This window comes from Hyperolius riggenbachi, chromosome 9, assembly GCF_040937935.1.
Source record: "Hyperolius riggenbachi isolate aHypRig1 chromosome 9, aHypRig1.pri, whole genome shotgun sequence".
In the NCBI taxonomy this organism is placed as follows: domain Eukaryota; kingdom Metazoa; phylum Chordata; class Amphibia; order Anura; family Hyperoliidae; genus Hyperolius; species Hyperolius riggenbachi.
In genome coordinates, this window is record NC_090654.1 from 254,019,882 (window position 1) to 254,033,055 (window position 13,174).

At 44.4% G+C, this 13,174-nt stretch overlaps 1 protein-coding gene across 2 annotated transcripts in view; it reads right to left on the reverse strand.

Annotated features, from left to right (window-relative positions):
• The window catches only part of EHD4 (EH domain containing 4), a 100,274-nt gene that overhangs the window by 37,894 nt on the left and 49,206 nt on the right, over positions 1-13,174 (reverse strand). For both annotated transcript variants that reach the window (XM_068254315.1, XM_068254314.1), the window contains exon 3: positions 8,150-8,247. In XM_068254315.1, coding sequence (XP_068110416.1) covers positions 8,150-8,247 — 98 coding nt within the window. The remainder of the gene's footprint in view (positions 1-8,149; positions 8,248-13,174) is intronic.

Genomic DNA, 13,174 nt, shown 5'->3' on the forward strand with positions numbered 1-13,174 from the left:
TCTCTGGGAACCCTGTCCCTCAGTCTGTGTTTCATTGGCTCCAAACTGTATTCCCATCCTTCTTCCAATTTGATATATTTCTTATTTTCAAATGTAAACATCAAGTAAAATGAACCAGGATAGAAAGGATCATTGTGGTTTGAATTATAAAGCAAAATATTTTTCTTATGAAATCTGTTTGGAATGCGTGACTAGGGTGTGTGTTGGGGGCATGGCTAGGGGTGTAGTATGGGTGTGGCTTAAGTGTCCCACTTTCTCATCTCAAAAAGTTGGGAGGTATGACGTTACCGTTCGGGACCAGCGGCAATCTGCGTCGGCCCAGAAGTCATGTTAGTCTATGGCACTGCAGTTGTTGGTGTGCTTCAACAGAAGCTTATTTTTACAATATGCTTCTGCATACCTGAAGCAGGAAGTGACCACAAGCACGCATCACTTCCTGCTTGGCTGGTGGCCAGACAGGGAACACAGTGTAATAACGCAGTGTTCCCTAAAGTCCTGTTTTTGGTGATGCGGTGCGGCGGGCGTGGGATCTATAGAGCCTTCCCTCTCCCTAGGTGAGTATCTGTTTGCTTGTTTTTTTTTTAAACCACCAGCATGCAAGAAAATACAAAAATTTTGATACCAGTTTTTCACCAACTTTTAGGTACTTCTTCAATTGTAAAATGCTGAAAAGTTATTTTAAAGAGAAGTTTAATCTCCTAGGAGATAACTCAGGATAAAAGGTGATTTGTATATAAAATTCTTCCAGCAGAATAAAAATTAGTAATCTATTAAAACCAAATAAAAAATTGGGGGACCGGGGTGGATCCATCTCCCCAATATATGACACAACCACCATATATGGTATCCAGAAAAATATATATTTAATCAGTACTCCACATAAAATTATGCAACGCGTTTCGCGGGTCCCAAGCCCGCTTCCTCAGGCGAATACAAGTGCAGGAATAACTCGAGGTTGTGCAGATAGGTACAGCGCCTCTTAAATATATATTTTTCTGGATACAGAATATGGTGGTTGTGTCATATATATTGGGAAGACTGATCCACCCCGGTCCCCCAATTTTATTATTTGGTTTTAATAGACTACTAATTTTTATTTCTGCTGGCGCCTCTGTAACTACAAGTGAAGAGGATGGAGTAGGAGAAGGGGGGGGGGGGGGGCGCCAAAATCCGGTTCCGTTCAGGCTGCTGTGAAACCTAAGGGTGCATACACACCTGTGATGTGTATGGTTGCTATGTGGTGGTGGGGGGAGCGGAGGGATGACTGAGTGGCTCGTGCTGTAGATGACATCACGCAGCGGGCGGGGCAGTAGCATCTTCAAAAGAGTTGGCCGAGTTAATCCACCGGGCGGATCGATCATGCGTTGGGGCTCGGCGGCTGCCGTACACAGGCTTGATTATCGTCTCAGGCGATCATTATTGGCCTCCTCGGCGGACTTTAGTCAAGTGCGTGCACGAGCCTTTACGATCTTCAGTTCAAAGCAGATCGTGTCTTTTGTTCTTCTGGGAAAAGGTACCAAATCTAAGTGGGATTATTTGATCATTACTATTTGCCCAAGATACAGCCAGTGACAGTGATCACTAGGTGCACAGACGTACATTAGCATATAAACACATAGGCGTCAATTCACCAGAGAGGATTTACTAAGAGAAAAAAGGTAGGTAGTTTATCTCATGAGGTATTTTAACACTCTGGAGTCAATTCACCAGTGTGAGAGGACAGAGAGAAAAGTGTTCGATAGCAGGGGATAATGGAGAGATATGCATGAGGAAAGTGTGAGAAAGCAGAGAGTTAGGTAATCGGTATTAATGATTTACATGGGATACTTTTCCTCTCTGTGAGCTTGAAAGTGAAGCATTGTGGGTAGGAGGCGGAGTTTTACCACTACCTGATCAGAGTATTCCCGCCTTTTACTGCCGGATCATATCATAAATCATATTACGAGTGAGTCTGAACTTCACCACCACCTCTGTCTCAGTAAAATTATCAAGAACTGTTCTCTCACGAAAAATACGAGGGGCGATTAAACAGACCCTCCTCCTGCGCCTTCGTCTCCTCATAATAGAAGCAAGCTCTAAGGCCTAGTGCACACCAGAGCGGTTCGGCTGCGTTTTGCGATCCGCTTGCGGCTGCGGATGCGCTTGGGTAATGTATTTCAATGGGCTGGTGCACACCAGAGCGGGAGGCGTTTTGCAGAAACGCATACTCTCGGGCTGCTGCAGATTTTGGATTGCGGAGGCGTTTCTGCCTCAATGTTAAGTATAGGAAAAACGAAAACCGCTCTGAAAAACGGCACTTCAGAGTGGTTTGCCAGGCGGTTTTTGTTACAGTAGCTGTTCAGTAACAGCTTTACTGTAACAATACATGAAATCTACTACACCAAAAACGCTTCACAAAACCGCAAAATGCTAGCTGAAACGCTACAGAAAAAGAAGAAAAAGAGTTTCAAAATCTGCTAGCATTTTGCGGATCTGCTAGCGGTTTTTGGTGTGCACCGGGCCTAACAGAGTAAGCTCAAAAGGCTCCATCTTCCACAGCAGAAGCTGCTGTGTGAAAACCACGATATCTCCAGGTTCATTCAGGGGATAAAGAGATGAAAAAATAACGAATGGCCACACCCCCTTTCTTCCCTGGTGAATTGTGATTTGGAGAAAAACTAAACTACTAACTATCACTTATTTATCTCACATTTATCTCTTGCATTTCTCTCTGTCGATATTTCCCCCTATACTTCTGGAGAATTGCTATTTGGAGATATCACAGGAGGTAAATTACCTCCCAAGAGATAAATAGGTTGGTAACCTCTGGTGAATTGACGCCAATGTGCATTAACCTGACCAGAGAGATCAGCAGCACTCACGGCAGTGTCCAGATGTAGCCCAAAACGTCCGATAGAAAATAACAGCCAGCATATACACAATACAAAACCCTACAAGATTTGTACACATACATACATACATACATCACATGATATTAACCAGCTATCTTGAACGTTGAGAGAGAAAGAAAATTAAGATATTCTGCTTCCCCTATAGTTAGTGGCCATCAAACTTTAAGTTATAGCACTCTTAATGTGCTGGTGGTATTTTCAGGGAAACCAAATGTCAATAGTCTTCTGATGCCCATTCAGTATGCCCTAGCTTTTTTGCTGCTTTGTTGTTGAATCCCGTAGGAATAAAGATTAAAGAGTACCCAAGGCGGATATTATATACATTATAGGACACAGAGGCATGTTCTCTGTCCAATGGCACGCCTCTGTGTCCTTCTGGTGTCTGTCAGTCCCACCAGGCTCTGCTGTGCCCCCTCAAAAATAGCAACAGACTAGCGACAATCTGATTGTCCCTAGCCTCCTTTACCCCTTCCAGCCGTCAATCCCGTCAGCTCACTCCCCCCCCCCACCCCTTCCTCTATCAGCTCACTCCCCGTCTCTGTCACCGCACTTCCCCGCCAATCAGCAGCTAAGCCGTGACCCAGGAAGTACTTCCGGGTTGCGGCCATCTTGGAATCTTCTGCCGGTAATTGGAGGAAGAACGGTGTGAGGATATATGTGATGATGATATGTACGGTAATCTGCAGAACATAGCAGCCGTATGGTATCGCATGGAAGCCATATGTTTCATTTTTCTATCTGCTGTATATTAATGTCAGAGGTGTAGGCATGCCAGGCTGGCAGCTGGCTTCATGGAGTTCCTGTATGTACATGTAAATTAACTCTACCATTGTCTGCATTTGAATAGGTCAATTATGTTGAAAAGGCAAATGAACCTAGACATTCAAGTAGGGACTGTCTACCTAGCCTTGGGAAATGGCTAATTATGCCCATAGCCAGTCATGTCCTTACCTTTTGATCTTCTGGGAAATACTGTCTCAGATGTGTATTGTGCTTGGGAGCAATTGTCACCTGGACTTGCTGCAGTGTGCTTTGACACAGCTCACACCAGCACAGGGCCAGGAATTTACAGATGACAGCAAGGAAGCTTCACCCCACAATCTTTTGATGTATGTGCTAGACTACAATTTTACCTGTCACCTGGAGATGGGAAATCTCTGTAAAGAGCAAAAGTGTACAGGAAAAACCTGGGAAGTTTGCATATCACAGAAAGGATATGACAAACTGAACAATCAGGGAATTAAATTATGTCTGGAGATTCAATTAAAACTAGTTCCCCGTCCAAACAGGCTTGCAGCCTCAAGGCGAATCTACGAGCATAAAAGGCAGGGGCAGATACCTAAAATCAGTCCGCTCCTGACAGTAGCTGAAGCTAGGTGGACTCCTGGTCCAAGCTAAGTGGGCTCCTGGTCCAACCAGAACTGTGTCCGTCCACAAAAACTAAGCCCAAGGTTCTTCTATCTTGATCCCTGTTTATTTTGGTAAGCAAATAGCCTGGTGTGTATCTTTGTACTTGTATCCTTGTAACTTTTATTTTGTAACTTTTTTACTTTGTTTTTGTAAATCTTTTGTATATATTATTTTCTGCATTGTTCCACTTTTTTCCTGGAATATTAAATCGTTATTTAATAAGTTTGACTTCTGCTGTACTAAACTAACACTCATAGCCTAGTAGAGGAGACTGAAGGGTAACAGTGTACAAGTCCAGGCCTGATTGTATTATTGAGCAACACTACCGTATAAGATTGTAATTGCATTGTGTGTATGGGGCACTTCCGCACTCGACAGCAGAGTGGGAAGTCTCGGAGTGGCTAACCGTAACGTTTGGAACGACTGTTGGTGGTTTTGCTTCACTACAGTGTAAGATTGCGTGTGTGTGCGTGTGTGCGTGCGTGCGTGCGTGCGTGCGTGTGTGTGTGTGTGTCCCATATTCGGCCTAAAGAGCAAAGCTGTGAAAATGCGGATTGCATGCTGAGCACTCGACAGCAGAGTGGACTTGTCTAGCAACAGCTAGTGGTAACAGTGAGAAGTGTTTGAGGGGTCACAGCCTTGTGGTAGCTCGACTAAGGCTGCTTCCCCTCTCGATCTGGTAAAACCAGCAGTCAGGATTCGTATACGCAGACATGCCGCGGGCCGGTTCCTGACAAACGGGATGCGAAGGATGAACAGGGCTACGGAGAGCGGCACAGATCCATCCGAGGTGACGTGGAGCAGATAGTAAGGGTTTTTTTGTGCGTTTTTTTTTACTTTATCAATGCCTCCTCGGGTTCTCTTTAAAGAGAGACCGAAGCGAACAAAAATTGCTATTATTACCTGGTAGTTTGCTTCAGTACTCTCAGTACATGTAAACCACCGCATCCCCGAGCCAAAACGAGGTCTTTAGACCCCCCAAATCCCGGGGGGCAATCCGGGCAGCGCTTCCTGAAAGAGGTACAGCTTTCTGCTCTAGCTCTACCTCTACTGATGTCAATCGCCGTGCGGATCACCGCCTCTCCCTGTCCCTTTCAGTCCTCCTTCACAGAGAGGGGCGGGGAGAGATGGAGATCCGCACGGCAATTGACGTCAGAGGCAGAGCTGCAGCTCAAATCTCTGCCTCCCCGGGCAGCAAAATCCACGACCAAGAAAGTCGTGGATGTTTGCCCCAGGATTTGGGGGGTATAAACCCCTCGTTTTGGCTCGAGATATGGCGGTTTAAATCTACTGAAGCAAACTATCAGGTGAAAATAGCAATTTTTGTTCACTTCAGCATCTCTTTAAAATACGTACCATGCCTCCTGTGGTTCATCACTGCTTCCTTAAGGCATGTAGCTCGCCCGCTAGCACAAGAGGTCATTAGTGCATATCTATCTCCAGTTAGAGAGGCGCAGGTGACCTCTTGAGCGAGGGGATACTCCCTTTTGACTTGCTTCAGCATAGTGCTTTTTGGGATCTCCAGTGGTTTTCAGTGATCCCAAAGCGCAGCTGAAAGTGCTCTAGTGCAGTGTTCCCCAACCCTGTCCTCAAGGCCCACCAACAGTACATGTGTTGCAGAAAACCACAAACATGCACTGGTGAGGTAATTTGTGTCTCAGCAGAGCTACCTCTGTGGATTTCTACAAAGCATGCACTGTTGGTGGGCCCTAAGGACAGGGTTGGGAAACACTGCTCTAGTGGGCCCCGGGCCTTAAAAAAGAACCTGTACTGAAAATAAAAAGTCAAAATAACTATACACAGGTCATACTTTCCTCCTGTGTAATCTACTACTCAATCTCTTTCTCCTCTCCTGTGTCTTATTTGTCCACTGCGATCAATGGATTTCTCCATCCTCCATTTTAAAAATGGCCATTACCCATAACAGCTTCCTGGTCAGCACACTGTTAAACTGTAATATCGGCCACTTGAGCCATAGGGAAACGTAGACATTACCTTGGACATTCAGTTGTAAGTGACAGCTGCTAATATATAACTGTCAACAACTGATATATTTCAGTTCTGACAAAATATTGTCAGAACTGGAAGGGATCGCTGTAAGAAGAAAATGGTGAGCTTCTGAGGAACTGACGGTGAGTTAAGTATGAAATATTTATTTTCAGCTACATAATGTATTTTAAATAATTTTCCTCGCTTCAGGTTCCCTTTAAAGGGCCCCAAGATATTCAGAACCATCAGATCAAAGCCTAAAATACCTAATGTAAATGACAGCTACAAATGAAAAAAGACCGGTAAATTTTACAGTTCATTTTAGTCTGAGTCTCCGAGACAAATACACATCATTTATGCACAAGTACATATGTATTTTACAGTTTGTTGCAGTAATCCTTTAAACTAGCTGTTTTGATTTGGTAATATGCCCACTTTAAACTGCAGTTTAGGTCTGCAATTCATCGTTTCCTGTAAACAAAGCCTTCCTAACACGATTGCCAGCAACCTTGAAGATTTGCAGGAAATTAAATACCAGATAGGGAAATCCTGGGGAAAATAAATCTGAAGCCTCCAAGCACCAGGCGGCTTAGGTGCAATGGAAGAGAATTGGTAGTCATGCAGTTTGTGTCATTGCTGCGTGCCTAATCCTGGCACCTCCTGAACAACTGAAAACTTCAAAGAAAACCCAAACTATTAGAAGGAAGGTGGAGAAAAGAAACTAAATGATTTCATAAACAAGACATTGTAATCTCACAAGGTCAGGAAGAGCAGGGAATGCCAGCCAAGTGGAAACTAAAGCCAGGTGGCTCTTGCTTGATGTGTCCTCTCCATACCAGCTGGTTATCCAGGGAAACCCTTCCTGTGCATGCATGGTGACTTCCCCATGTGAGATTTATTTTGGATGGTATCTGGTTCCTGCTTGAATTGTTTTAACTCCATGGGCCAGTAATTTACGCAGGTCTAGGATACAGTTTTGCCAATCCATTTATGTGATATACAGAAGATCAATACGCAGTGTTCTCCCCAGGATCTTTTAGCTGGGTGCTCCACCCGGCTAGTTTTGGTGAGCACCCGGCTGTCATCGGCTCACCTCCTCCTTTGCTGTAAGCAGGAGTTATGCAGAGAAGCGCTGGCCCTGCATTCCCTCATCTCGCCCCACCCGGCTACTTTCTCATGCCACCCGGCTGGAAAAAAAATTCTGGGGAGAACACAATTTATATTTTGGTCTGCAATGGCGTATGTGAATTTGGGGCACCTTGGAAAAATTCAGGTGCAGGAACATTGCCGACAGTAGAATGTAAATTTACCGATATTCCACTATTTTAAGTGTTAATTTTCAATAGTAAAATATAGTTTACCAATATATTACTATAGCTAAACCTAATTCTACTCTTACAAAGAACCCTCCACTACTGATGCCTAACCCTAAGACCCCTCCACTACTGATGCCTAACACTAACACTAACACACCCCCCCCCCCCTTAACACTAAGACATCCGTAGTGATTCGTATAGTACTCTGGCATTGTGGATCTCTAAACACCCCACATATATATTGTGAGGTGCCTGTCTAATGTCTGTATGGGTATTTAGAAGTAAGGATTTTTGCCCAAGACAATTACAGCCAAACATCTTGGTGCATGGAAAGTCTATTGTCTGTATGAGTCTTTAGAAGTAAGGGCATTAGGGACAAAGTGTCACACTCCACAGCTTGCTACACCCCAGTCTGATTGGCATCATGTAGTACCAACACCACTTGAGAGTTCCCAAACCCCACCCCTTGGAATCTAAAACACTCCCTATCCCTGCCCACAGGATGCAATTGCAATAGTATCCAGGAAAGGCTAAAGGGCTCACCTCTGCTAATCCGCTGCTTCTCTCCAGAAAGGATTCCTGGAGAGTCGATGATGCTGATGCTCTTGAGAACCTGGTTGGGCAATTGTGAGCACATGAACCTTAGGGAGAGAGAAATCAAAACATTACAGAGTGGTAACATTTTTCATGGTGTACAGTATAACCTCGTTACAGTAATTCCAGATATAGTAAAACTTCAGGTATAGTAATCTAAATGTCCAGGTCCCAGCCAAGCACCATTAGAAGTATATGGGAGTAACACCTGGTATAGTAAACCTGGATAGAATAGAACTGTTATAGTAAACCGGTTTTGTGGCCCCTGTAGTATTCTTTATCCAGCTATGGTGGATGGTGGGTGGGCATAAGAGCTGTGGTATTGGCAGCCTCTTGTACTCTGGCTTGCTATTTGCACACTACCTTGGTCCTGTGTTGATTAAATCCAAAGCACCAGCCGGTGAGACTTCTGCTTCCTGTGTAAGCTGCTGCCTGATTACTGAGGGAATGGTCTCATCTCAGATTTGCTTGTGCATGGCTACAACACTACAGTATCATCCAGGCTGCACAGAGATGTGGACAGAGGAGCACACTATCAGTACTGTACCTGCATTACCTGATGAGATCTATACTTCCTGTGTAAGATGCCTGATTACTGAGGGAATGGTCTCATCTCAGATTTGCTTGTGCATGGCTACAACACTACAGTATCATCCAGGCTGCACAGAGATGTGGACAAGGGAGCACACTATCAGTACAGTAGCTGTATCTCCAAAACAGTCTGTATGCATGTTGGATAAGGGCTGGTTCAGACGGACGCCTGTGGAGCGGTTACCACCAGCGTTCGGGGCTTGGCGTTAAACACTCCCATTCAAGTGAATGGGAGCGTTCGTACCAAGCTTTCACACGCGTTTACACGAACACGGCGTTCGTGGCCCATTTTCCCTGGCGTTTGAGGAGCCCCTGGAAGCTACATGTAGATTCCAGGGGCGGTTAACCGCGATGGGTAATGTCCCCCTAGGGGAAGAAAAAACGCGACCGCATCCAAAACGCAACACGAACGCTGCTGAAAGCCCAAACGCATCGCCGCCGCGACGCCAATGAACGCAACGACTCCAAATGTCCGTCTGAACCAGCCCTTAGTGTGGCTCTGTAAAAATTAACTGGCTGACATCCTTGCATGCCAGCGGTTCTGGATTTGTGTTTAGCTTTCAGGGAAAACAAAGGGACAATTTGCATATTCAGCAGCGATGCATTGTAGGGCACCTCATATGCTCACTCCAACCTAATAATCGCACACGCCTTCTGTTTTAAGAAGGCAAGCTTCTGTTTTGTGTGCAGAGACAGAACAATTGATCTACAGACAAGAGTTGCCAAAGAAAGACCAGATCCTCAATCAGTTCACCTTTCAAAGGTAAGTTTTTTTTACACTCTACATAAAGTTTATATCTCGTTAAAGATCATTTGTGCTTTCCATACTTCATCTCAAGAACACACTTTTACAACCTTTGTGGAAGTGAAAGGATTGAAGCAAATCTCTCTCTCAAACATTGTGAAAGCCATCAGTCAAAGAAAGAGGTTTTGAATCAGGATGACACCATTTATTGGCTAACTTAGAAGAAAAGGAGTTCTTTTGAGTTAGCCAAAAAATGGAATCAACCTAATTCAAAACTTTTTTCAAAGCTAGTGAATTGAAATGGGGCTGTGGAGTCGATACAAAAATCATCCGACTCCAACTCCTCAGTTTATGAAACCACCGACTCCAGGCACCCAAAATTGCTCAGTCTAATACTTACCAGGGCTGTGGAGTCGGAGTCAAGAAGCAATCTTGGGTACCTGGAGTCGGTGGTTTCATAAACTGCGGAGCCGGATGAATTTTGTACCAACTCTACAGCCCTGGTTGGTACATAAATTATCTGACTTCTCGGGTTTATAAAACTACCGACTCCAGGTACCCAAAAATTGCTCCAACTCCACAGCCCTGGAATGAAACCTAGGTAAGTTGCCCAATAAGAGATCCTGCTGCAATTTTCATGTCTAACTATTCAGATATTTGCTATAGATAGAACACAGTCATATGCAATTACCAGCCAGGAGGAAACTGAACAGGATAAAACACCCCACAGCTGTATATTATACTTACACATGGTTATTATTCATTTATGTAATGCTGACACATTTGTTGCAACACACTACAGTGCAAGAACAATTCTTGTCACCATCATGCGGCATCCAAATATGGCTGCAGCTCAGATGTGACTCAATGCGACAGATACCGGTACATCTCCATATACCGCCACCACAAACCCCAGACCTCAACATTATGGAGCATTTATGGTCGTTATTAGAGATTCAAGTAACAAGTCGATTTCAGCCGCCATCGTCTCTAAGAGAACTGGAGGGGGTTTTAACTGAAGAATGGGCTAAAATTCCTTTGGAAACAATTCACAAGTTATATGAATCAATACTTCAGAGAATTGAGGCTGTAATTGCCGTAAAAGGTGGACCTACACCATATCAGAATATATTTTGTTGATTTTCAAGGTGTTTACATTATTTTGTCCAACCCCTGTATATACACACACACCTATAAAAACTGCAGCCTTAAGGTGGCCACACACGATACAATAAAATGATCCAATTTTACGGCAATGCGATAAAAGTGATCGGATCTCCCGGAAAAAAAACAAACAAAAAAACAAAAACCGACAAAGCTTTTTTTTTTTCATTCGACTGAAAAATCCGATCGGATTTCCCATTTTATTCTATTTTTTTCGATCCGGAATGCCAGATATTTTTCTTCAATCTCTCTAAAGATTGTATGGTGTGTGTTAGATTGTCAATTTATTAATATACACACCCAAGCAATTTTGTCAGAGTTTCCAATCATCATAATTGGGGAAAAATTGAACGTACATGTGTGGTACACTGGTCAGATTTTTTGAAATGTTACAATCAGTCAGAAACATGTATTGCAATTCTTAAATTGAACAGATATTTAAAAAAAACTTGTATGGTGTGTGACCACCTTAGAAGCACCTGCTACTGTATACGGCTGAGGCTCTGTTCCCACCTGCTGGCAGATCACATGCGGCCGGCGGGAGTGGACAGTGTAGTGTCTGTTCCTATGGTCTGGCTGGACCCAGGGGCTGATGCTCTCCCCCATAGGCTACTGTATATAGGGGGAACGCATTCACCTGCCCCAGATTACTGCAGACTGCAGAGAAGTGCGGACTGCTTACTGCAATAGATCCCGCGGATCTTTAGCAGCGTGGCAGGTGTAAATGACTTATTTATAAAATAGGGGCAGTTCACTGTCCGTTTAGCGATGAGCGAGGAATGGCCGAAAAAAAAAAAAGTCTCTTCTCTGCTCAAGTGGGAACAAAGCCTTAAACAAACGGTCACCCAAATAACACTGTCCCATGATATACTTATCCGGGGCTTCCTCCAGCTCCTTGCAGCTGACATGTCCCATGCCGCAGCTCCGCTCTCTCGTAGGCCCAGGGTCCCCGCCGGTGCAGAAGCCGACCTCGATGTCGCCCTCTACTGCGCCTGCGCAAGTGCCGCTGTCAATCAAGTTCACATTGTCTGCAGTGCACTGCGCCTGTGCAGTACACTGCGGACAATGCTCGCACGGGCGCAGCAGAGGAGGAGGACAGCCTCTGCACTGGATCCCAGGCTGGCAGCAGCGAGCAGAGATGCTGCGAGGGACATGTCCGTTGCAAGGGGCTGGAGGAATTCCCAGGTAAGTACATCATGGGGAAGCATTATTAGGCTGACAATTTCTTTGAAGTGTTTGGGGTTTTAATACTCAGTGTGCTTAAAGAACTAATAAGGTATGGCTGCACTATTTATTTTACCTCCCTTCAAAGTTAGGCATGTCAACCCTAGTATATATAGTATACACTGCAAAAATACAGGTAGGAAGCAAAAAGATTTGGTGTGCTGGAACTTTACACGAGTTTGGGCAATACTTCTACATACGATGGACTCTTAGCCAAGATGACCCTAAACAGCACTTGGCCAAAACGATCCAGCACTCTGGATTGTCGGCAGCCATACACAGGCTAGATTCTCAGCAGAGGCGGTCTTGACCAGCTGCCTCTGCTGCATTAAGGCCTCTTTCACACCAAAAATCACGAAATGCAATCTCAATTTGAAATACAATTTTTGCATTTTGCGATTTTCCCTATGTTGGCTTCAATTAAAATGCAGGAAAAAAATGCAGCAGAACTACAATTGCCTTTTTAGAAAATCGGGAACCCGTTCAGTATAAATGCATTCTCGTTACTCCAATTGTAATTTTACTGCACTTGCGTTTGGAAAATTGTAAGTGTTTTCAAAAACAAAACTGAACACAGCTGGAGTGAAAGGGCCCCTAAGGCTTGTTCAGACCGGCTTCTGCGGAACGGTTGGCGGTGGCTTGTTTAGCCAATGCTTAATGCTTTGCTGCTCCCGAACAGAGCAGCGTTTGGCTTTTGGTCCTCGTCTCACGATTTGAGACCCCTAGGGGGACACCGAGCCACGCAAATGAAGGCTATGGTATCTGCTGTGGCATTTACGCAAAAAGCTGTACCCATCCTTTAAAGAACAAGCGACACCCAGGCTTACTGCACAGGCATGGTTGTACTTGTACAGGTGCAGTACAGCCATGCTTAAAGAACAAGCGACACCCATGCTAACCTAGAAATAAAAAACACATATAGAAGTAGATAAATACTACTTCTACTTACATAACAGATGTATTGTGCTATCCACGTAATGATTCCTGTGAATTTTATAAAGGAAAAGCAGAAAATCCTATTCTAGGCAGTGGCCATCTTGCCAAGCTAATGCTGGCATCATAGCCTCCCTGACTCTTGTTTTCCCCCCTCCCTTCTCTTGCTCATTGTGTATTCATTAGCTGCCCTCCTCCCAGAGTTTCCAGACACTCCCACTGAGGTGTATACTAACAAATGCACTGTCTTTTTTTATTTACACATCCAATCACTGAGTCACCTTAGCCTTGCTTGTAAACACAAGTAATCAGAGGGT